Genomic DNA, 24,308 nt, shown 5'->3' on the forward strand with positions numbered 1-24,308 from the left:
TTTTTTAAAAGTGTACTTAACTTTCATGTATCTTTTTGTTTTTTATCGTTGAGGATTCATTGAGGGTACACAGAACTAGATTACATTGATTGCTTTTGTTAGATAAGGAGCCTCTTATAATTATGTCCTGCCCCTAAAAGGTGTACCACACACATCCCCCCACCCTTCCTTCCTTCTCTTTCTCAGTTCTCCTCGTCCTCCACCCCACACCTTAATTGTACTACGACCTTAGTTGTTCTCATATCAGAATTGAGTATATAAGATTCTTGTTTCTCCATTCTTGTGATGCTTTACTAAGAATAATGTGCTCCACATCTATCCAGGTTAATACAAAAGATGTTAAGTCTCCATCTTTTTTAGTGGCTGAAGACTATTCCATGGTATACATATCTGTGTCCATATCTCTACCCCTCCCTGGTATTATATTGTTTTGAGACAAATCTAAGACATACTGTAATGTCATTAGTAAATATTTCAGAATAAACATTTGCAAGAAAAACTCTGATATTTTTGCAATGAAAAACTCAAATTTCTGTGTGATCATAAAACTTGTTCAAGGTTAGATAGCTGTAAAGAAGGAAAGATGAATTTTAACACCTTATTGTTAAGTCCAGCTCTTTCTGTCTCATTCAGGGCTTTCTTGCTTTCCTTTTTCTATCACTTCCATCTATTAAAATTCCATTTAAGCCTATATCTAAATGTGATCACTTCCATGACCCCCTGATGGTCACTCTTATAAAATATGATCCCTCTCTTGGGTACTGTTGTATAATTTTATCTGTACCTCTTTGGAGGTATTTTATTCTGCCTTGTACTCTAGTGTTTTTATTTCTCCCCCCTTTGGTGGAGGGAGTAGAGAAGGCTAATTTAACTCATAAATCATTCTCTCCTCTTGTGTATTTTAATCCAGTAGATTGTCAATACATGAGATCAGAAATGGAATCTTTATTTATTTAGTTTTTGGACAGAGTCTCACTTTGTCGCCCTCAAAGTGTTGTGGTGTCATAGTTCAAAGCAACCTCAAACTCTTGGGTTCAAGCAATCCTCTTGCCCTAACCTCCCAAGTAGTTGAGGACTATAGGTGCCTACCACAATGCCTGGCTATTTTTTTAGAGACAGGGTCTCGTTCTTGCTCAGGCTGGTCTCAAACTCTTGAGCTCAAGTAATCCACCTGCCTTGGCCTCCCAGAGTGTTAGGATTACAGGTGGGAGCCACTGTGCCTGGCCTGTTTTATTTTTGTAAATCCTGCAGTTTCTAGGTCTGCTAACTCAAGTAGGGTGGTGACAGAAGGCGTACAAACAACAAACTTAGGGAAAAATATAATTTCTTTATTGTCTGGTCACTGATTTGACATCTACTAACTCAGCAGGTTGATGCAGAATAAACTTAGGATGAAATATAATTTATTTTATTGTCTAATCATTGATTTGACATTTAAGGAATACTTAATTTTAAAGTAATTGTATTTTGAACTTTTAATAATTCTCTACAAACATAATTTTTCTTATCCTCTATGAAATTCTAAACATATATGCTAAATTTCATATTAGAAATGATGTGAGATAATATTAACTCATGTATATATTAAACTATATAAACCAAATGTGCAATGGATGGGAGCTCAAAATGATCCTAAGTGCCCACAGTGAGCGTCCATTTCCTGGTCTAATTGTGACCCTAGGACTCCAGAGTTCAACTATACTAGAAGTTGGGTACCTATGGAAAAAGAAAAATTACTTTGTTATCTGAAATCATTACTCTAATCATTAATTTTGAAATCATTAGTTTAAAAATTAAGATGCCTTACTTGAGTTATTGATGGTAAACAGATCTCAGGCACTGAAATAGCCAGCAACTCACCAATGCACGTTCCATTTTCTGCCTTGGTCATTCCATCTGGACAAAGATCAATGCACTTGTAGCCACCACGGGTGTTCTTACAGTGCTGATCTGGTCTGCATACATTCTGTCGACACTCATTCACATCTTGATCAAAGAACAGATGTAATACAGATTGAGAAAATGATTTATTCCACTTTTCCAGAGAAACCATACTTTTGAATTTTAAGGACATTATACAATACTGTAATATAGATGTTCATTGTGTAATCACTGTGTAAAGTTTAAGTGTTTAAATCCAACGAAGTATGTAACATAACATACTAGACATAACATTCTGGGCAAACTGACAGAATAATAAAAAAACAAAAGCAAAATATTGTTTCACAGAGCTGGTAATCATGTTAACCATTCTCCTCCTGGAAAAATGACACAAACTTCATTCACAAATACATATGGATATATATTTTATTACTTTTGTTGGAAAATTCAGTAAATGGAGGAATTGTTAAAAATAATGATTATATAATCAGAAAGTGAAACCCATAAAATATCACACGTCACCATTTTGTTTTTGTATAGATGACGCACGTGATGCATGACTAATTCTCTGTATGTGAATCAGTCCCAAGACACAGCATATGTGTTTAGGTCACACAGCATTAAGAAATTACAGAGACATAATTTTTCTGAATTCAAAGGCCTTTTCATACCCATGCATTTTCTGCCTTTGAGCTGATACCCAGGTTCACATCCACAGTGGAAACTTCCTATGGTATTGAAACAGCGCTGGTGACAGGGGCTGGATTCTTGACATTCGTTAATATCTGTTAAATGTAAACAAAACTTTCATTATATGTGGTTAGAAAACCTGAGTTAATTTATCCCTAATGTTTAACATTTTAATGACCTTGATCATTACCTTGTTGGGGATCGTCTCTAAAATAAGACGAATACATTGGCTCTTCTATGATCTGCTAAATAATTGGTAGAATTAACAGTTAAAGAGAGTATCTGTCTTCTTACTACTTACAAGTAGACATTGCTAATGATTAAGAACTATGTCAATGAAACACTCCTCTATTTAAGCATTTTACCATATGGCTCCCACTCCTGCTTCTAGGATGTATTAGCCCTGGAATGTAGGAATGTAGTTGACAGATGGGGATGCTGAAGACAGAGAGAAAAAAAAAAGCACTGTCCTTTGCAATATCTTTTGCCATTTTTCTTTCCCATTCTTGCTGCTATTACTCAATGTAGGTCTTTATCACCCTTGTGCCTGATTGACTACAGCAAAATCAGCTTTTCTTCTTGTCTACAGACTTTGCAAATTAAATTTTCCAAATACTTCCTGAGTCATAGTTTAACAGAAAAGAATGTTTGTATGAATTCCCCAAACTCAAGTGCACTTGGCCTGTGTTTTGTACTTTTTTCCTCTTTCACTCCAATCCCAAAGGAAGACAGATGTCTTCTTCCATTAAAGAAAAGTCCTTCTATTTGAGCTTTGAGCTCTGCAGCCCACCTTCCTCTTCCTCACCAAGATGAGGAGTGTGGTCCATCAATTCCCTCTTCTAGTACATTTTTAAAGTCCTTTCTCATTACTGTCCTCTTTCTCATAAACTGGACAGAGAACCCAGAAATAAAGCTATATCTACAGCCAACTAATTGGTAACAAAGTTGACAAGAAAATACTCTGGGGGAAAGGATAACCTTTTCAATAAATAGTGCTGGGAAAATTTGATTGCTGTATGTAGAAGAATGAACTGGACTCCTATCTCCCACCATGTATAAAAATAAACTCACGATGGATTAAAGACTTAAACGTAAGGTCTAAAACTATAAAGATCCTAGAAGAATAGAAAACTCTTGGACATTGATCTAAGCAAAGGATTCATGACTAAGACCTCAAAAGCACAGGCAACAAAACCAAAAATAGACAGATGGGACTTAATTAAACTACAAAGCTATTGCGCAGCAAAATAAATAATCACAAGGTTGAAGAAACAACCTGAAGAATGGGAGAAAATATTTGTGAACTACATATCCAACAGGGGACTAATATTGGAATTTACAAAGAACCCAAACAACTCAACAATAAAAAAATAAATAATTCCATTAAAAAATGGGTAAAGGACATGAACAGAGATTTTTCAAAGGAAGACATATGAATGCCCAGAAAGCATATGAAAAAGTGCTCAACATTACCAATCATCTGAGAAATGCAAATTAAAACCACAATGAGATGTCATTTTATAACATATATATGTACCAGTCAGAATGGTAAAGTAAAAAAATAACAGGTTTTGGTAAGGATATAGAGAAAGGGAAATACTTATATGTTATTGACAGGAATGTGTATTATGACTATTATTATTATTATTTTTGCAGTTTTTGGCAGGGGCTGGGTTTGAACCTGCCACCTCCAGCATATGGTGCCGGTGCCCTACTCCTTTAAGCCACAGGCGCCGCCTGGGAATGTGTATAATTACAACCTCTGTGGAAAATAGTATGGAGATTTATCAAAGAACTAAAAATAGAATTACTATTTAATTCAGCAATTCCACTACTGGGTATCTAACCAATGGAAAAGAACCCACTGTATCAAAAAGATACCTACACTCATATGTTTACTGAAGCACTATACTGCATAGCAAAGATATGGAATGAACATAAGTGCCCATCAGTAGATAACTAGATAAAGAAAATGTAGAATATATATACAGTGGAATATTATGCAACCCTAAAAAATCAAACCATGTCTTCTGCAGCAACATGAATGGAATTGGAGGCCATTATCTTAAAGTGAAACAACCTATCCACAGAAAGACAGATATCTCATGTTCTCACTTTTAAGAAGGAGGTAAATAATGTGTACACATTAGCATGGAGTGGCATGAAAAACAATGGAGACCCAGAAGAATGGGAGGTAGGAGGGGGTGAATGATGAAAAATTACTCCATGGCACAATGTACGTTATTAAAGAGATGGATACACTAGCAGCCCTGACTTTACCACTATGCAATATACTCATGTAACAAAATTATACTTTACCCTCTAAATTTTTGCAAATAAACATTCCCCCCCCAAAGCATAAAACCAAAATCCTTCCCTTAGGTCTACACTGATCTCAAGCTCCCACCACTTCTCTATTGTTCTATTCCAAACCCTTCAAAAGAAAAATCAGTATATTTAGGCTCTTCACTTCAGTACAGTCTTTTAAAAACTTCCTGTAATAGGGGTGGTGCCTGTGGCTCAAAGAGTAGGACGCCAGCCCATATACTGGAGGTGGTGGGTTCAAACCCGGCCACAGTCAAAAAAACTGCAAAAAAAAAAAAAAATATTCCTGCAATAAACATTCTGGTAGTCTTATGCAACAGGATTTAATGAAATAGACTATTAGATTGTGCTGTATAATCTCCACTCTCAAATGGTAACAGGCAAATGTTATTTAGACACTGTGCTACAAATATTTCAAATAGCTGTGGAATATTCTATCTAATTAAGATCGTATCAGGAACTTGACCTTACAGAACATATGAAATGAAGTCCTGGTTTAAACTCTCTTGAGGGACTAGAGTCCCCAGTCCTTCTTCCTTACAGTCTCGACCCAAGGAAGACCTTTTCTGTTTGTTGCCAAGGTGTGGGCAGAGGTAGCAGGAAAAAAGAGGATGGGTTTACTGAACTTTTAGCTTTTTACTTGATATTTCCTCATTCTCCTTTTCATCTGGTCCCTCCCCATTGGAGTTTCCTGAAAGAAACTTTACTTTAAGCTTCAAAGAATCCTTTCTATTAAAGGATTTAAAAGGGAGGCTAATTCTTTGTGTCATGAACATAAAAAATAAAGGCTTCCAGTACTGTACCTTGACAACTCAGCCCATCAGAAGTTCTTCGAAAGCCTGTTCCGCAACGGACCACACAGCGATAGGACCCAATAGTATTGTCGCAGTCCTGACCACCATGGCAGGTGTGTCCACCCAAAGCACACTCATCAATATCTGTAACAGAGAATCATTCAAGTGGGTGAGTCAAAGGAAATCCAACCTAAGAGCCCTCTGTGAAATATGGGATAGGAAAAGCAATGAATGATGCCTGTAAAACAGAAAACCGCTAGAAGGATTGGATTTTTTTTGTTGTTGTTGAGTCTTTTCAGGTGGGTTGAATAGCTGGTGAATTCACAGTAGCATGCTGGAATATCTTCACTGACTGACCGATTGGTTAGACCACTTATATAAACTATGTGACTTTCATAGTTACCTCTCCTTTCTGAGATGGTGAGTGAGTCACCCCCGGCATCCCTGCTTTGAGAGTTCCCCACAGGAAGGGAGTGCATGAGTATTCCTTCTTCCTTACAGCCTCAACCCAAGGAAGACCTTTTCTGTTTGTTGCCAAGGTGTGGGCAGAGGTAGCAGGAAAAAAGAGGATGGGTTTACTGTACTTTTCCTACTCAAAGATAGCCCTGACCATGGCTTAAATTGTCTATCAGATTTCACTATGCGAATACCTTGGCAAGTTCTTCCATCTGCAGCTATGGTGAGGCCTTTAGGGCAGGAGCAGTAGTAAGTCCCCACGGCATTATGGCAGCTATGGGAGCAGGGATTCCCTGCTACACACTCATCCTCATCTGAGAGAAGGAAAAACAGAGGTTAGTATGCAAACCCTTACTTTCTAGGAGTTATTAAAGCTAGTGAAAGTAATTGCTTATAGAGGCCAATGAGTTTAATTGAATATAACAGAAAATGCTCTAAGTGCCACAAAATGAAATTACTAAATAAAAATTAATTTGGGGTCTCCAAGTTATCTTTGATAGTAAATACATGTTTCAATATATTCTAAAACAACAGTAGTGATAGTTAAACTTTATTGACTATAATGATCTAAATGCTTTCTGCCTGCCCTAACTCACTCTTCACAGCATTCTTCTTTCTTTCTTTCTTTTTTTTTTTTAGAGATAGTTTCTCACTTTGTTGCCCTTGGTAGAGTGCCGTGGCATCACAGCTTACAGCAACCTCTAGCTCTTGGGCTTAAGTGATTCTCTTGCCTCAGCCTCCCAAGTAGCTGGGACTACAGGTGCCGCCATCTTCACAGCATTCTTAGGACATAGGTATTTTCATTTTGCTGGACAAAATTAAGGGTAAAAGAGGTTACTGGTGTTATTGGCAGAGCTGAGATTTGAGCCTGAGCAGTCTCAAAAGCATCTGGGCAGTCTAAAGACCACCTTTTAATTGTTAGACTACATGGCATGGCCTATCAGTGAAAGAAAAGTACTGTGTGTGTAAATTTGAGCTCCTTGAGCCATTTACTTAGCTGTGTACTTATCTGTGACTCTATTACACTGGTCCTGCAAGTAATCATTAGTCCTAGGTCTATAATCCTGCCCTATCCTCTGAGCTATTCCAAGGTCAGGTGACTTAGCATGGATGTATTGCTACGTCACACCCATTGTAACCATGTTGCTGGTTGGAGTTCAACGCTGTTTCTCTGATCACCTCATCTCTGTCCTTGGTTACTATCTCTGACACAGCTGGCTCTGGCCAAATTGAGAGAGTGTGGGCTTTGCGATGGAACTTAAATTCAAATCTAGCTCTGCCACCTGATGCTGTGTGATTTTAGACAGTTTATTTAACTTCTCTACATCTCAATTTCCTCAATTGTCAAATGGGACATTTAAAAGACTCTTGCGATGATTAAATTCCTAGTAAAAGGGCAACATGTGTCCATTGAACAATATCCCTTACTGGTAGTTTTATAATAATAGGAGTGCTTTATTCATTCTCGTACTTACCAGCACAGAACGGTCCAGCTGTGTCTAAGGTGAACCCAGAGGGGCACTGATTACTGCGATCTCCTGCCACAGAGAAGAAAGCAAAGTTAACCAGCTCATTAGAGCATCAACCCCAGTTGGTTTCTAGTGCCATCTTCCCTGGGAAGATAGGCTAACACTGAGAGAAATGAGACACGTCAGGCAAAAATTCAACAGGCCAGAAAGGAAAACTTCCTGTTTCTCAACCAAGAACTGAAGAAATCCTACTCTAGAGATCGCTGGCAAGCTGCCACCTGAGACAGATTTCCTGGGTAAGTTGTTTACATCAACCAAAAGAAAATTAAATAAAATTACTCCGTGATAACTAAAGAGGGTCCAAGTTAAATGTGTATACCAGGCATAACCATGGGCAGAGTCCTATTCCTCCAGCCGTTACTATTCTGTTTCATTCTAGGAGGAGGAATGGTGTTTTCAAGCAACTTAAAATAATGTGTGTCAGTTAAAAATACAAACTCTATGAAGAAGCCCCCTCCTCCATTTGCAATGTTGAACTTTTGGGTCAAAATCCTCCTCCTGTGACTAAGTGTCTTCCCTCCCTATGTAGTTGACGAACAGGGAAATAGGCATATTGTGATAGAATAGATTTAAGTCAGATGTCAGGAAAAAAACACACTAACGAGAAAGGTTAGTTAAGAAATCTCTTTCCTGAGAGCACCCTGGTCTTCCCGCATGTGCAAAGGAATGGGAACAGATGGGACAGAAATGTCTAGGGGATATTGCTGAACAATCACTGCATGGTGACCATGCGTGTCACACGGGGTGCTGTGAGCTTTGTACATTTTATTTCATTTAAACCTCACCACTTCCTGCTGTCACGTTATCTAATTTTTAGACAAAGAATTTGAGACTAAGGTTATGTAAGTTGCCTAAGGTCAAAGAGTTAGTATGTGCCGAAAGAAGATTTACACGCACATCTGCTTGACCTTCAACCACTGAACTCAACGCACCTCAGGTGGTGATTATAATTTATGTCCCATTAAGTCATTTCTTCATACATTCCTTAATCCACCCAGTATGTTGTTGGGGGCACTATACTGGGGATATAATTGTGGAAAAAACATCATATAAACATAGTAAGTTATCTGAGAACAGCTTTTGATTTCTGGTGGCATTTTTTTTTTTTAGTATTTTTTTTAATGTCATATACACATAGATCATGAATACATGTATGCATATGTGGGGACAATGTGTTGATTTGGTGGCATTTTGGAAGGTTTTTTTGGGGTGCTTTAGTTGTCATGATGATAAGATGGACTGTTAAAATGTAACGACTGGGCAGATGCTGGGGCAGGTTTTATAACAATGCAATGTGAGGAGAGTCTTGCAAGATGATTTGTCCCTTGCCCTATAGATTTTCATGAAAGTAAGAAAGCTGTAGTTGCTTAAGTTTTGAACTTGTCTGCCATGTACTAAACATTTCCCACATGATTTAAGTATATAGTGAACTTTCCAGGAGTGCAGCTGTCATATAAATTGATAGCTCATTGTTCTTTGTTTTATTTAGGACATTACTAAGAATTTCTTAATGTTCTAAGAAAAAAAAATCACCTTGAGATTCTATATGTATGTTTAGGCATATGACTACTCTGTGTCTGAAGATTTTTATATTAAAAATACATAATATTTTATTATGAATTATTTTCCTTTTACTTATTTTTAATATTAAAGTTAAAGTCTGAGTTAAAGTGTGTTATTTTGAATTCTGAACATTAGAAACTTTAAAAAGCATAAAACTCCCCATAATCTTGTCACTTTTAATAAATTATTGCTGAGATTTTGATGTTTTTTCCTTCCATTTTTACACACCCCTGATTAAGTTAATACAAAGATTAATAATTGCCAAGCTTTATTAATCATAAAAATGAGTTGGAAAGCTTATTAAAAATATAGATCCCTTGGTCCTATTTCTATAAAAATTGGCAAGAAAGAGACCTGGAAATCTGTGCTTCTAAGCAGTATAAAGATTTCCTTATAATCACTCAGCTATGTGTGACCCAGGTTTGAATCATGTTGTACCCTGCCTTTCAGTTATTATTGTCATGAACATTCTCCTTTGTCACTTGTTTACACTTATATTGTCAATTGTTCTAGGTACTGAACAGTGTCTCAATGAGTGTTTGTTACATGAAAAAATAATTTCTAAAAAATTATTTTAATGGTTGTTTAATAGTTTATCATATAGCTGTGCCATAATTCACCTATTTACTTCTTTATAGCCATGTGTTAATTATTTACCTATTATTTATAGCACTAGTGGAAGCTTTCTGAACATTCATCTTTGGCTATCTCTATGGTTTTCTCAGAGCAGACTCCCAGAATGAGATAACTGAAAAGATTTAAACATTTGAAAAACTACTGAAACGTACCACCTTCTAGAAATATGGAACCAATGTATTCCCCTACTAGCAGATTGGAAGAGTGTTTGTTTCCCAATATCTCTTTAACATTAGCCAGTTATTACACTTGTTAATCTCTGACAGTGATAGTTAAAGATGACGCTTCATTGCTTTATTTTACATTTTACTGCCTATTTATGAGGGTAAACAGTTTCTTCAGATTTGTTTGTCATGATGAGTTTGTGAATTTCCTTTATGCATTTTTCTATTCAGAATATTTGGCTCTTTCATGCTGTTTTTTAATAGCCTTGTATGTAGCAAGGTTAATTACAGGGGTCAATAATATGTATTGCAAATATTTCTTCTTTGTGCACATTTTACCTTCTCATTTTGCCTTTTTATCCTGCTGTGTAGAAGTTGTAAAAAAATTATTTATACCTAAATGTATTTATCTCTTTCTCTATAGTTTCTCCTGATTGATTTGTAAAATAGAAACATACTTTATAATTATATATTTTTAAAAATCTATTTGATTTTAAAGACATTAATATTTTTTTGAATGAGATTGATTTATAGGTATGAGTTATCTTGACAACTAGTTTCCAAAAACCAGTGTGCAGACCAGATATGTTAGAATCATTTAGGGTCTGTGTTAAAAATACAGAATCCCAGGCCCTTTGGTTAGACTTGTTAAACCAAAAACTCTTTGTGCTCCATCAAGCTCTCTAGATAACTCTAATTGCACTGTAACCATATCTAGCTCTAGTCCAGACCCACCATAAAAGACAATTTGCTGGTTAAGCTCCCAAGAATGCAAGCTTGCCCTCTGGTGGTCACTCAAAAACAAATCACAGGTTCACAATTAAAATTCATAAGAACAGTGTCAACAATTAATAGCATATGTATCAGATATAATAAATAGAATCACAGTGTCCAAAAATAGTAAGGTCCTTAAAGGTCTTACACTGTGTTTATTCATATCGTAGGACTCAGATCCTTCGACAGCACATCTAGATCAACACAAAGACCCTTCAGGCAGTTTCAGGCTTAGAAGATTTATATGACTGGGTTGAAAGGGTACGTGACTACTCAAAATAATAATTTTAATTCCTTTAGTCCCAGATGGAATAAATATTTATAACCAATGTCTTGTGCCTAGTTACCTTTTTTTTTTCAGAGTACTGAAAATAGTGGAAACAGAGGTTAGATCTGAAAAGCAAGGCATAACAGGGAAGAGAAACGTAACTCTTCATTCCAGCATCTCTTTTCTTTTATGCAAGTGGCTGAACACTCATGGCAGTGGTAAAATGAGGGGGTGGTGGAGATATCATGGGTGGAGAAAATGGGGGCTCTGGGCCTCACTGGCTATGAGACTTTATAAAGTGTATAAGTGTGTACTCATATGCCCAGGTTACTATGGTCTAAAAGTTGATGAAGTGGTTCTAATACATGTTGAAGAAGAAATGGTCCTACGCACAACCAAAGCAAGAGTGAACACTGAGTGTCTAGTTGATCCGCTAAACACATTAGAACAAAATGGGCATGTTTAAAAATAGACTTGGGCCTATGAAAGGAAAGTCAGCACAAAGCAAAACACACACATTCACAAGGCCAGTGTGAATCCCTAGAAGTGCACTCACGGAAGGCTAACGCCATGCAAATAGTGCATGTCCACAGCATAACCCATGTAAGTGTCTTCTCGCGCCCAAACCTCACAAATATGAGATGCTAATTGTTGTGCTGGCTGTTATAATTGAGAAGGAAATCTCAGGGACTAGACACATCAGAGTACCACAGAGCAAGGGGGGCTGTTTAAATTTAAGGGGTGCAGAACTATGCTTCAAAAATTATAATTTTCAGAAGTAAGAGATGACAGTTGGAACCCTGTTTGAAAATTGAAATAGGGTTTGAACCCTATAATTCAAAAATTATAATTTTCAGAAGAGATGACAGTTGGAACCCTGTTTATTGGTACATAGTTTTTAAACATTGCTTTTAAAATAAGAAAATTTTCTTTCTTTTTTTTTTTTACCAATTTAAGATACAGCTTTACATTATGCTTCAGGATTTAAAACAATGCTTTAACAAATATGAGATTCAGAACAATAAAAAATGGATTTTGTTACTCTCAGAAAAATCAGATAGCTTATATATTGTTAATCCTCTCTGTGTATGTGGAACAGAAGAAGAGAAATGTCCCGATAGCATGAAGAAGCATATTAATAAAATAAATTTACTAGAACTCCAATTTGGCTAGCTTTACTGCTGGGCTTTACAGACAACAAAACAGATAATACACATGACAAACCTTATAGTCAATGCAATTTTTTTTTTACTGTTTTAGGAAAAATTAGATGCCATAAAGATATAATTCTCCTCTAATCAAATTACCTTTGGAAATTGAAGCATGGATTTTAAAACCCAATGTCTCTTCTAACTGGTTATAGTCAGATTCTACAGAGGATGCATGAAGCGTTTCTACCAGGAAAGGCATTCCTCCCCGAGTGTGATCATAAAAGATGGTGTGGTTCCATGTGTACGGGACGCTGATGCCATCGATGGTGAACAGCCGGGTGGAGGCGGCATACAGCTGCCCGGGACCTGTTTGGATGTAGTCCTCTGTGTAATCCTGAGGAGAATAGGAATTTGAAGATCAACATGGCTCATACCATTTTTTTTTTCCTTTAAGCACTATGAGATGCAGAATGAGGAGCAGTGGCAAAAGATTTAGGGGCTAAAACTCACTAGTTCTGTACTGTAATGTACAGCAGTGTTCAGGAAATAACTTGAGGTTTGAACCTTTTAATTGTAACCATATTGGTTTCATAAATTTACTGTCATAAATTTCAGTTTAGTAAGAGACTCAAAGTTGTTGGTAGAGAATAAAGAAAGATGTGAAAGGTGACTGTTATTCTTTTTTTTTTTTTTTGTAGAGACAGAGTCTCACTTTATGGCCCTCGGTAGAGTGCCGTGGCCTCACACAGCTCACAGCAACCTCCAACTCCTGGGCTCAAGCGATTCTCTTGCCTCAGCCTCCCGAGTAGCTGGGACTACAGGCGCCTGCCACAACACCTGGCTATTTTTTGGTTGCAGTTTGGCCGGGGCCGGGTTTGAACCCGTCACCCTCGGTGGATAGGGCCGGCGCCTCACTGACTGAGCCACAGGCACTGCCTGGTGACTGTTATTCCTTAATTTCTGAACTACTTCTGTGGATGATACACAAAATCTTTTATGCAAGAATTACTATTCCCTTTGCCTGGAGAAAATTAAACAAAGGGTTTAAATCAACACAACAGTGATTTGGGTCCTGATAAGCAGGGTAACAAAACCACTAAAAGACTTTGTAAAGACTTGTTTCTGAAGATTTTTTAAACAAAGACCAGATAATCATTTATAACCTCTGGTAAGGCATTTACTCTCCAAAATGAAGAGAAAATACACAAGTTCTCTGCGCTCTTTCTATGGATCTTTGATTCACATGCTTGTCATTACCTGAAGGCACAGTGAAGACAAATTATCCTGGCATCATACCTTCACAGCGACTTCAGCAGGTGACTGGAGCTGCAGCACATAGCCACTCACAACAATATCGAGCAACAAAGCTCCGTCAGGATCCAGGCCCCGGGCAATATGAGTCATCCGCAAAATTTCTCCTGGGAATTACAAGGCATCCATTTGGACAGTAAAAAAATATAGGGTTTGTGTAAGCACAGAGCAGACTTACCTTACGTATCAGTTCAGCTATGTTATTTTTAGTTTAAACTTGAATGAGCACAGATAATAAAAGAATTGAATTAGATTTAACCTCCCAATTGAAGAGTTAGGCTTATTGAATGAAGTTTCTTCTAAACTTTCTTCTTATGTGGCCAAAATGTAGCATATGATTATGTGAAGAATCCCATATTTTAAACTCACGAGCAGTAACAAGGCAGTTCTACAAAAATGGATTGAGAATGGAGGAAGAGCTTCACCAGGGAGACTGGCAAGAAGCACAAGTCTGGCCACAAGGCATTTCTTTTTTTCTGATGCTTTGGAGAAAAGCAGCAAAGGGCTTGTCAGTAAGTGGATGACCATGGAGAGATCTATGTCTCTTCTTGGCTGATTAATGCTTTTTAGAGATAAGCCTTCCATCATCTCTTCTTCCTTAAAGGTCACTGCTATAGAGACTGACCAACTTTTGAAGTGGCTTGAAATGGAGCTCCATAAAAACCTGCGTGTACCTCAAAATGGCATGAATAGCTAACACATACTCCTTAAGACTATGGATAAGTGAAAGCTTTTAGATTTGCTTGTTTTTATTTTCATCTTTTTGATAAAGAATTTCTATAAGTTGTGCTAAATGAATCTCGAATTAAAGCCAAAAGTCTTTAATAACAATGATTCATTTTCCTTTCTTTGGCCTTTAAAACATTCTCTAAAGATTTAGAGAGAAAAGTTACAGAAAAAATGAGAAAAAAACTTTTGGACTATACAAATTACTATACTACTTGAGAACACGTGGCCTCTTATGCCCTTGGGTCAGTACAAGCTTACAGGAAAATATGAAAATGTTTTTATATTATTTCTGATAAGATTGCACCAAAAACTTTATAATTATTCTCTATGGAAATATATAACATATTTTTTATTAACACCCAATCTTTATGTAAATTGTATTTTTTTAGAATGTTAATACTAACCAGTTGCAAATTCTACTTGGGTTTCCCTTTTGAAGACTGCATTGGTAAGAGTAAAGCCATTAACGGCTTCTCCGATTTCCTTTGCTGTTGTCCAATAAATAGGATTTAAAATAGAAGCTATCTTTTTCATTGCTGAACCTAATGAAGAAAGGATAAAGAAGATGACAATAAATATTTACAATCTTTTATTATTGTCTTCATAGCATGTTTTCACATGGATAAATACTATAATTCTGAAGAACACACAAGAAAATACCTATACCTCATGTATCTTTAAGAGGCTACTTTAGAATAGAGGTAAGGGTTATAACATTTTCATTTAGTGGTAGTATCTTCTTCAAACTTCAAAGGGAAATAATAAGATGAAAAAGAATCTGTATATTTTTAAAAGGAGGCTTATGAACAACTCTCATAAGCTAATAGACTTACCAAGACTACGCGGTACATTGGTAATTTTGGCGTGTATTACTCTAGTATCAGAGCTAGGGCTATCTGTTACTGTGGCATTAAGGAAAGCAATTCCAAATTCAACATCATTAATATTTCCAATAACACTTCCTCTGGCTCTCTGGGGCCCACCTATTGGGAAAAGAAAAAACATTCCTGGATAAGGAAGCAATTCCATCAACATTACATGGGAGACAAGAAGGCCAATGTTCAGAGATGTTGCAAATCTTCTCTCAAATATCAAAAAGGTTGGATGACATCGGAATTTAAAAGCGAAATAAATAAGCTTTTAAAACATTCAACTTTCATGTAATACCCGTCATCTCTCATAAATCTAGGATCCTTCCAATCTATGTTCATCATCATATTACTTCACAAGCCAAAGAATACAATCAGCATCCAGTTCCCAAACTAAAATAAAGTATGTTTGTTGGTGGTGATAGAATGATGATGACAATGAGTTTATTAAGCAAGTCATGCACAACAGTAAACAATGTATTAACTCTTTTAATCTTATTAGCAATTGTACAAGATGATTTTAAATAGCCATGGTTTGCAGATTAGGGAAATAAAGTTCATAGAAATTAAGCAATTTTCTCATTATTATACAGCTAGAAAGTGGTGAAATGAAGATTGGAATGTGAGTCCTTTTGGCTTCAAAACTGATGTTCTGTTATTTATTGCTTCCTTCATGAGAACATAGAGTGAAAGAGCTCACCAGCAAAACAGCCTCTAAGCCTCATTACAGGTCAGTGTCAACATGAATGTGGAGTATCCCAGGGACGTTGTTCAGTCTTCAGCTTTAAATCAAGGGTTTACCAAGCTCTTCATTTTACTTATATACTGGAAAATGCGCAACTTGAGAAAAATTTTGAGAAAGGTATTGTATGTTTGATGGTGTAAAATTCATACCAAAAGAGTTCGATTGACAAAAATATTATAAATTAAAAAAGAAATGTCTTTATAGTGACTTCATGCCTTCTTGTTATGAAAACAAAATTACTGGGTACTGGCACAGTATAGGTGGTTAGTGAATTAATTTCATGCTTAACAAGAGGAGCCAACATAGTTGAAAGAGGCTCATAGTGAAATTTATAAACCATCATTATTTTATATCTTTTAATATACTTAAAAGCAATGACTAGGTATTTGAGATGCTGTTATTGCATACATGCACACCTCATTTTATTGTACTTCACTTTATTGCAGTTCATGGAAGTTGCATTTTTTTACACATTGAAGGTTTGTGGCAACTCTGATAAGTGAGTCTACTGGCGTCACTTTTCCAACAGTGCATGGCTCACTTTGTCTCTGTGTCACAGTTTGGCAATTTTAGCAATTCTTACAATATTTCCAACTTTTTCATTATTACTGTATCTGTTATGGTGATCCACGATTGGTTATTTTTGTTGTTACTACTGTAATTGTTTTGGGGCACCACACTGCCCATCTAAGATGAACCTTCTCAACACCATGTTTTCATGTCTCCACCAACTGACCAGTTACTCCCCCATCTCTCTCTCTCAAGCCTCCCTAATTCCTGAGACACAATATTGAAATTAGGCCAATTATTTACATTATAGCCTCTAAGTGTTTAAGTGTACATCTCTCCCTTGAAATAAAGTTAGAAATGATTAAGCTTAGTTAGGAAGGGATGTTGAAAGCCGAGAAAGTCCAAAAGCTAGACCTCTTACAATAATTACATAAGTTGTGAATGCAAGAGAAGACAATTCAAAGTGCTACTCCAGGAAACACACAAACGTAAGACAGTGAAATAGCCTTATTGTTGATAATGGAGCAAATTTTACTGGTCTGGATAGAAAATCAAGCCAGCCACAACATTCTCTGAAGCCAACGCCCAATACAGAGAAAGACCCTTACTCTCTTTAATTCTATGAAAGCTGAAAGTGCAGAGGAAGCTATAGAAGAAAAGAGGTTGGTTTGTGAGGCTTGAAGATAAAAACCATCTCGGTAAGATAAAAATTCAAGATGAAGCATTAAATGCTCATAGAGAAGCTGCAGCAAGTTACTTAGAAGATCTAGCTAAGTAATTGACCAAGGTGGCTACAGTAATCAACAGATTTTCAATGTAGACAAAACAGCCTTATATTGGAAGATGACACCATCTTGGACTGTCATAGCTAGAGAGGAGAAGTCAATGCCAGCTTCAGGGACTAGTGCAGCTGGTGACTTCATTGGCCTTGCATTAAGTGGAGGTCAATGGTCATTTACCATTTCAAGAATCCCAGGACCCTTAAGAGTTATGCTAAATCTATATTGCCCGTGCTCTATAAATGAAACAACAAAGCTTGGATGACAGCACATCTGTTTATAGTATGGTTTATGATAGCATGCTATTGAGACCTATTGCTGAGAAAAAAAGATTTCTTTCAAAATGTTACTTCTTGACAATGCACCTAGACACCCAACAGCTCTGATGGAGACGCACGGTGCAACAAGACCGACGTTGTTTCATGCCTGCTAATGTAACATCTATTCTGCAGCCCAGGAATCAAGGAGTAATTTTGACTTTCAAGCCTTTTTATTTAAGAAATACACTTCAAGGGGAAAAGGAGGGGAGGAGGGAAGAGGGTAATTGGTGGGACCACACCTACAGTGCATCTTATAAAGGTACATGTGAAACTTACTAAATCTAGAATATAATTGTCTTAACACAATAACTAAGGAAATGCCATGAAGGCTATATTAACCAGTTTGATGAAAATATTTCAAATTGTATATAAAACCAGCACATTGTACCCCATGACTGTATTAATGTACACAGCTACGATTTAATAAAAAAAGAAAAAAGAAAGAAATACACTTCATAAGGGGACAGCTACCATAGATAATGACTCCTCTGATGGATCTGGAAAAATTATACTGAATACCATATGGATAGGATGCATCATTCTGTGGATGCCACTAAAAACTTTTGTAAGTCAGGGGAGGAGGTCAAAATAGTAACATTAACAAGAGTTTGAATGAAAGAAGCTGATTCCAACCCTCATGGATGATATTAGGGGTTCAAAATTTCAGTCTTGGGACTAACTGCAGACATTGTCTAAATAATTGCAAGAGAACTAGAATTAGAAGTAGAGCCTGAAGATGTGACCGAATTGCTGCAATGTCATGATATAACTTGAATAGATAGTAAGTTGCACTTGGTGCATGAGCAAAGAAAGATTCCATCCTTGAGATGTAGTCTGCTCCTGGTGAAGACGCTGTAAACGTTACTGAAATTGAGGACAAAGGCTTTAGAATATTGTATAAACTTAGTTGATAAGTCAACCTTCAGGGTTTGAGAGGATCGACTTCAATTTGAATGAAGTTTTATTGTGGTAAATGTCATTTTTGACTCATTGTAAGAAATTGCTAGTCATCTCAACCTTTAGCAACCATCATCTCAACAGTTAGCAGCCATCAGCATCAAGGCAGGACTCCACCAGCAAGATTACAGATCACTCAAGGTTCAGGTGATAAAACCACTAACAAGTACTTTTAAATTACCTTAAATTTGCTGGTTTTTTTTTTTTTAAATATAATGCAATTACACATTTAACTGACTACAATATAGAGTAAAGAGGACTTTTCTATGCATTCAGGAAACAAAAAATGTATATGAATTGCTTTATTGCAATGGTCTGGAACTGAATCCCAATATGTCCAAGGGATGCCTATATGATGTACTGAAGAAAAATGTAATTGTATTCAGGCTCAGAAAAACTAGTAAGTGTAGCACTTCGTCACTTTAATTATTTGCATTCCTTTGATCGTTAGTGAGAGAAAACATCCTTTTCACATCGATTCAGAATGCATGTTCTGGACTACAATGATTTGTCAAGTATTGAAGGGAAAAAATGTTAAGAATAAAGAAAGATATGAGACCTGCTTTTGAAGAGTTTACATCTGAATACACACAGACATTAATCAGAATTCCACAAATAATGTAACGTTGAAATGTACTAATGTACATGTTATATTCGACTCAATTGGGCCTGAGAAGGAAGCAAAAACAAAGAGGAGATCAAAGAGAGTTTAGGTCTTTACTAAGCCAGGGAGGGTGAAAGCCTTTCTGGGTAGAGGAAAGAGCATGCGTCACCCTTTTAGGGGTAGGTGGGTATTACTTTGCCACATCTGAGAAACGAAAAAGAGCACAGGGCTTAGAGAGTGGTGGGACATGTAGAAGATGATGCAGACGTGGACAGCAGGTGGACACAAGACCTGGTATGGCCTATTGGTCCTTATCCTTAGTTCTAAGCAGGGAAAATGGAATAATGGGACTGCTACTACTCTGTCATCACTGACCATCGAGGCCTCTCAAGGTGACCCTGGTTCCTATAGAGGAGCTTGAGTTCCAGGGCTCAGTAGACGTCTCCTAATTCTGGCTGCCTGCCTAGGATCCTGAAATCCTTTGCCAGACTCTGTAACCCAAATTGTCCACCTATTTGGACTTCCTGTTGCCACTGGGGCCCTGTCACCACCAGAGGCTGAGCTAAGAAATGCCTCAACTGAAAGCTGAACTGGAGCTCAGAGTGGAGCCTCCAATCCTTGGCATCAGTTGGTCCATTGAGCAGATTCACTGAATAGCTGACTTGTAGCCACTTACCCTTTTAGGTTGGCTCAGCCTTACAAATCTTTTCATGTAAGGCTCTCACTCTGTCAGATGATTCTTCTTGATTTTTAGGGAAATTTTATTTCTAAAACCGTAAAGCTTTGGAAAGCTTAATAGCATCCTGACACTTTAACAGTCTGAAATGGTTATTGTTGGTCTTCTTACGGCCTTTAGAAATTCTGTCCCTTGAGAAAAGGGATTTGTTATTATCCACCGTTTCTTGGACAACCAGCAAACTTTCTAAGGTCCATGATTTCTACAGGGTGTTGCAAAGATTGCCCCTAAAGTCACCATACATTAGGAAAAGGGGAATTTGTAGCTAAACATACCTTTATTTACAAACTATTCATTACAAAATTTTATAAAATATTTACAAAATTTTCTTTACATGTTGTAAAATTTTATAAGAATAGTTTGTAAATAAAGGTACATTTAGCTACATTCCCATTTTTCCTTTGTATGGTAACTTTAGGAACTACCTTTGGGCCACCCTGTGGAATTCTAAATTTTTTTTTTTTTTTTTTGAGACAGAGTCTTCCTATGTCACCCTTCATGGAGTGCTGTGGCATCACAGCTCACAGCAACCTTAAACTCTTGAGGTAAAGCAATTCTCTTGCCTCAGCCTCCCAACTAGCTGGGACTACAGGTGCCCACCACAATGTCTGGCTATTTTTTGGTTATAGTTATCATTACTTTTTTTTTTTTTTTTTTGTAGAGACAGAGTTTCACTTTATCGCTCTTGGTAGAGTGCCGTGGCATCACACAGCTCACAGCAACCTCCAACTCCTGGGCTTAGGCGATTCTCCTGCCTCAGCCTCCCGAGTAGCTGGGACTGCAGGCGCCCACCACAACACCCGGCTATTTTTTGGTTGCAGTTTGGCTGGGGCTGGGTTTGAACCCGCCACCCTCGGCATATGGGGCCGGCACCCTGCTCACTGAGCCACAGGCGCTGCCTGTTTGGCAGGCTGGGCTGGATTTGAACATGCCAGCTCTGGTATATGTGGCCGGCACCCTAGCTGCTTAGTGATAGGTGCCAAGCCGGAATTCTAAATTTTTACCTCACTTATATACCCAGCTGTGATGTGTGACTTGGGTAATGGTACTTGAACTTCCTCTATTCTTTCTCCTTGAACTGAACTGACCTTTATTTTACTTTGCACATATCCCTAACCATGAATGAACAGATTCTACTTATATATTTAGTCACTGCCCACCCTCATCTTTGGCCTGGAGTCTCAGCCCACCCTCCCCCACTCTGTGTCACCCTTTAACCTATTAAGCCTAGGACTACCATTTATGGCTGTGATGATTGTGCCTTTTTATCAGGAAGCCTGGAAGGGGCAAGCAGAGGCTACTACCCAGTCCTGAATATTGATACAAAGTTTAATCAACTAAGGGGGAAAAAGCACATTTTTTCTAATTCCTCCTCCCTGACCTGGCATTGTATTATTATTTGTAGCATTGTTTCACAATTTGCACAGAGGCTGTGAATGTGCCCAGCAACGATCCTTCGAAAGCCCAGTTTTGCTGCTTACCTGGACATGCCTGTGTATTGCATCTGGACACCTGAGTAGCATCTCCTGGACAGGGACGGCCACCTTTAGCTGGCACTGGACTGTCACACAGCCGCTTCCGAGTCTTTTCACCTCCTCCACAAGAGACAGAACACGGACTCCAACTATGCCAGTTTCCCCAGCTTCCATCCACTGTAAATGTGAGTGGAGTGGTCAATGCCAACAAATTGGTTTTCAAGTGTTCACTTAGGGTGCCCTGGCCTAGACAACTTTCTTTTTAGGTCTAAAACGATGGAAAGGCTACCATGAGCACTAAATGAAAAGCTCTACTTGTTTTACCGCCAGGAAGGGAGCTGCTCACCAGGACACATGTCAGAGTTGCATCTCTGGATCTGGGAGTCGGGCCCCCCACAGGCTCTCCCGCCATTGGCAGGACGCGGGTTGTCGCACGTGCGGTACCGCCTCATCTGGCCTCCGTTGCACGTCCGGCTGCACGTTCCCCAGCCACTCCAAGGGCTCCAGTGTCCATGGGCTGTAACACAGAACTATCTGACATGAAAATAGCTTTAAGAATGAGAAGGGCTGACACTGACATTCATCTAAAAAGCGTGGAAAAGCCTCTCCCCAGGAACTGACATGTAACTCTGCCAACAGGCAACTTCCAAAGGAAGATGGTTTGGTTGCTATTTTGACTAGAAACTGGGTGTAATTTCCAGCAATTGTGTGATTCCACGTAACACACATTTATTAAGTCTTAACATATTCCAGGTGCTGGGGGTGGGCATGAAAGATACAGGGTCTCTGCTTTTGATAAGCCAAGGTGGTAACATTCAGGATACAGTATAACTCAGATTTCCAGACATCAAGTTGCTGTTGGAGTCTAAAAATCTAGCTTGATGATGGCATTAAGGGAGAGAGCTGCCTCCATGCCTCCATAAAAGACTCATAAGCATCACTGAGACTTAAATGTAAGGGTGTTTCCATCCTCACACTCTGCAGTCAGTCCTATGCAGTCAAAGAGGACACAGCCCTGGCCTTACGAATCAAAGACATATATGGTATGATTCTGACGTACCATACAATGCTTTGACATTCAAGTGCAAAGGCTGCAGAACGAATTAACAGAATACTGTAACTTTAGAAAGAATTTTAAGAAAGTATAATGTTGACTCACTATTTCCAACACTCACTTGGACAAGGGTCACTATTGCAAAAATCACTCTGGATATCGCTTCCTTCACATTTGCTTCCTCCATGCTGGGGGGCAGGGTCAGAGCAGTCCCTCGTTCTATGCCTGACACCCCCTCCACAGGAGACTGAACAGGTGCTCCAACTGGCCCATGTCGCCCACTTGCCATGCACTGCAGTAAGGAAAAAAATGCATGTGATTTGTTACTACATAAAAATCATCAGGTTAAACTCTGGGTATTTTTAGTTTGACTGATGTTCTTGTGGGTATAGGCAGAATGGGACAGAGTTTTACTGACATGCTACTGGGCTAAGATAGGTAGATGTTAATTTATTAAAGACCCAAACAGTGTACTTCTCTTACCTGGACAGTGTCTTTCAATGCAAACTTGAACCTGTGTTTCTGCTCCATCACAGAAGGACCCACCTAGTGATGGTGGTGGGTTATTGCAAAGTCTTGTCCTTGTCTGGGTACCTTTCCCACAACTTTCGCTGCATGGACCCCAAGGCTGCCAAGTACTCCATGCTCCATGAACTATAAACACCCCAAGAGACAGAGTTTCAAGTCAAAGAGCTATGTTCGTTTAAAAAACAAAATCATACAAAAAACCCAGTAATGAGTTGTTTAGCCCACAATTGTAAATAATTTAAATTGAACGGAAGGAAACATAATAAATGATGTTCTTCCTTCCAGTTATTTTTTTCAGAGGAATTTGTTTCTAAAGAGAAATTCAGAAGGCCTACTGAATGCCAAAATAAATGCTTATAATCACCCGAATGGGCTATTTCATTAAAATTAAATTTATTCAAACTACCATATGCGAACATAACCTGAGTGCTTATACCCTAACTATTTGTCCATGTTCTATGCTCTGGGGAAAGTAGAAGGAACTTGGAGCTTATGAACAAGACTGTATAATAGATCTAGATATGGTTATCGACAATACAATGATAATTTGGAGCCCAGACTGGGAGACCACATCCTGACTGAGCTTCAGAGTTACAAATGTGTCTTCCAACAACACAATGATTTGCACAGTTTTTAAGTCTTTGAAAAAGTTTTCTCCATTACATAATGTTCATGAATTAAAAGTTCTGGATGACATACTCACCTGCTTCCTAAACAACAGAAAAAAGCTGACCAGTAGTTTCCAAAGAGCGATATTAAGGGCTTCCTTTTGGTCACTAACATATTACACCATCTGACGACAAGACTGGAACAACCTTACGTTTCCTACCAGGTGCATGGGCTGAGGATCAACATTCTGATTTCCCTCATGTAAAGTCAGTCTCAGGGCATATTTTTTGTTTTAGGGGAACTTTCTAGATATGAGGGTCATTATGTTTCTTGGTCACCCAGTTTAACCAAAATACGAGCAGGATATTAAGGTTTGAGTCAAAATATTCTCTTAGTATAACCTGTAAGATACCAAAAGAGAAAGTTGAAAACCAAGTAATAAAACTATAATTTGGTTAGAAAATACTTTAAAACACATTTCGCATTTCTTATAATTGGTGAATTTCTAATTGAGTTGCCTATTTATCTTTGTGCTTTGTAGATACAGACAAACATATTCACACAGATCTATTTTAACCAATAAGAATTTGCACTGAATATGATTTGGCTAAACCTCAGAGGAAGAAGAAAACCTTTAAGTACACGGCAGGTATCGAAAGCTGTTCTATTACTTCAAGCTGAAGATGCTCACAGTCCTCATAGACAGACTCTATGATTTCAGAAACCTACAGTTTCAATTTAATACATTCTGTTTTCAAGGCTTTGGTTAATAAGAGCCCCAATCTCTTACAATATAGAGCTAGACAGTGCAGAGGCCCATTTTTATTGGAGGATGATTGGGTAACATTTAT

At 37.9% G+C, this 24,308-nt stretch overlaps 1 protein-coding gene across 2 annotated transcripts in view; it reads right to left on the reverse strand.

Annotated features, from left to right (window-relative positions):
• The window catches only part of HMCN1 (hemicentin 1), a 496,417-nt gene that overhangs the window by 21,811 nt on the left and 450,298 nt on the right, over positions 1–24,308 (reverse strand). For both annotated transcript variants that reach the window (XM_053606928.1, XM_053606927.1), the window contains 13 exons: positions 22,804–22,974; positions 22,442–22,612; positions 21,613–21,783; positions 21,273–21,443; positions 15,105–15,254; positions 14,676–14,813; positions 13,528–13,649; positions 12,388–12,625; positions 7,622–7,684; positions 6,341–6,460; positions 5,700–5,834; positions 2,553–2,666; positions 1,861–1,986 (listed from right to left, as the gene is read on the reverse strand). In XM_053606928.1, the coding sequence (XP_053462903.1) occupies positions 1,861–1,986; positions 2,553–2,666; positions 5,700–5,834; positions 6,341–6,460; positions 7,622–7,684; positions 12,388–12,625; positions 13,528–13,649; positions 14,676–14,813; positions 15,105–15,254; positions 21,273–21,443; positions 21,613–21,783; positions 22,442–22,612; positions 22,804–22,974 (1,890 nt within the window). The remainder of the gene's footprint in view (positions 1–1,860; positions 1,987–2,552; positions 2,667–5,699; positions 5,835–6,340; positions 6,461–7,621; positions 7,685–12,387; positions 12,626–13,527; positions 13,650–14,675; positions 14,814–15,104; positions 15,255–21,272; positions 21,444–21,612; positions 21,784–22,441; positions 22,613–22,803; positions 22,975–24,308) is intronic.

The sequence above is a fragment of the Nycticebus coucang genome, chromosome 10 (genome assembly GCF_027406575.1).
Source record: "Nycticebus coucang isolate mNycCou1 chromosome 10, mNycCou1.pri, whole genome shotgun sequence".
Classification (NCBI taxonomy): domain Eukaryota; kingdom Metazoa; phylum Chordata; class Mammalia; order Primates; family Lorisidae; genus Nycticebus; species Nycticebus coucang.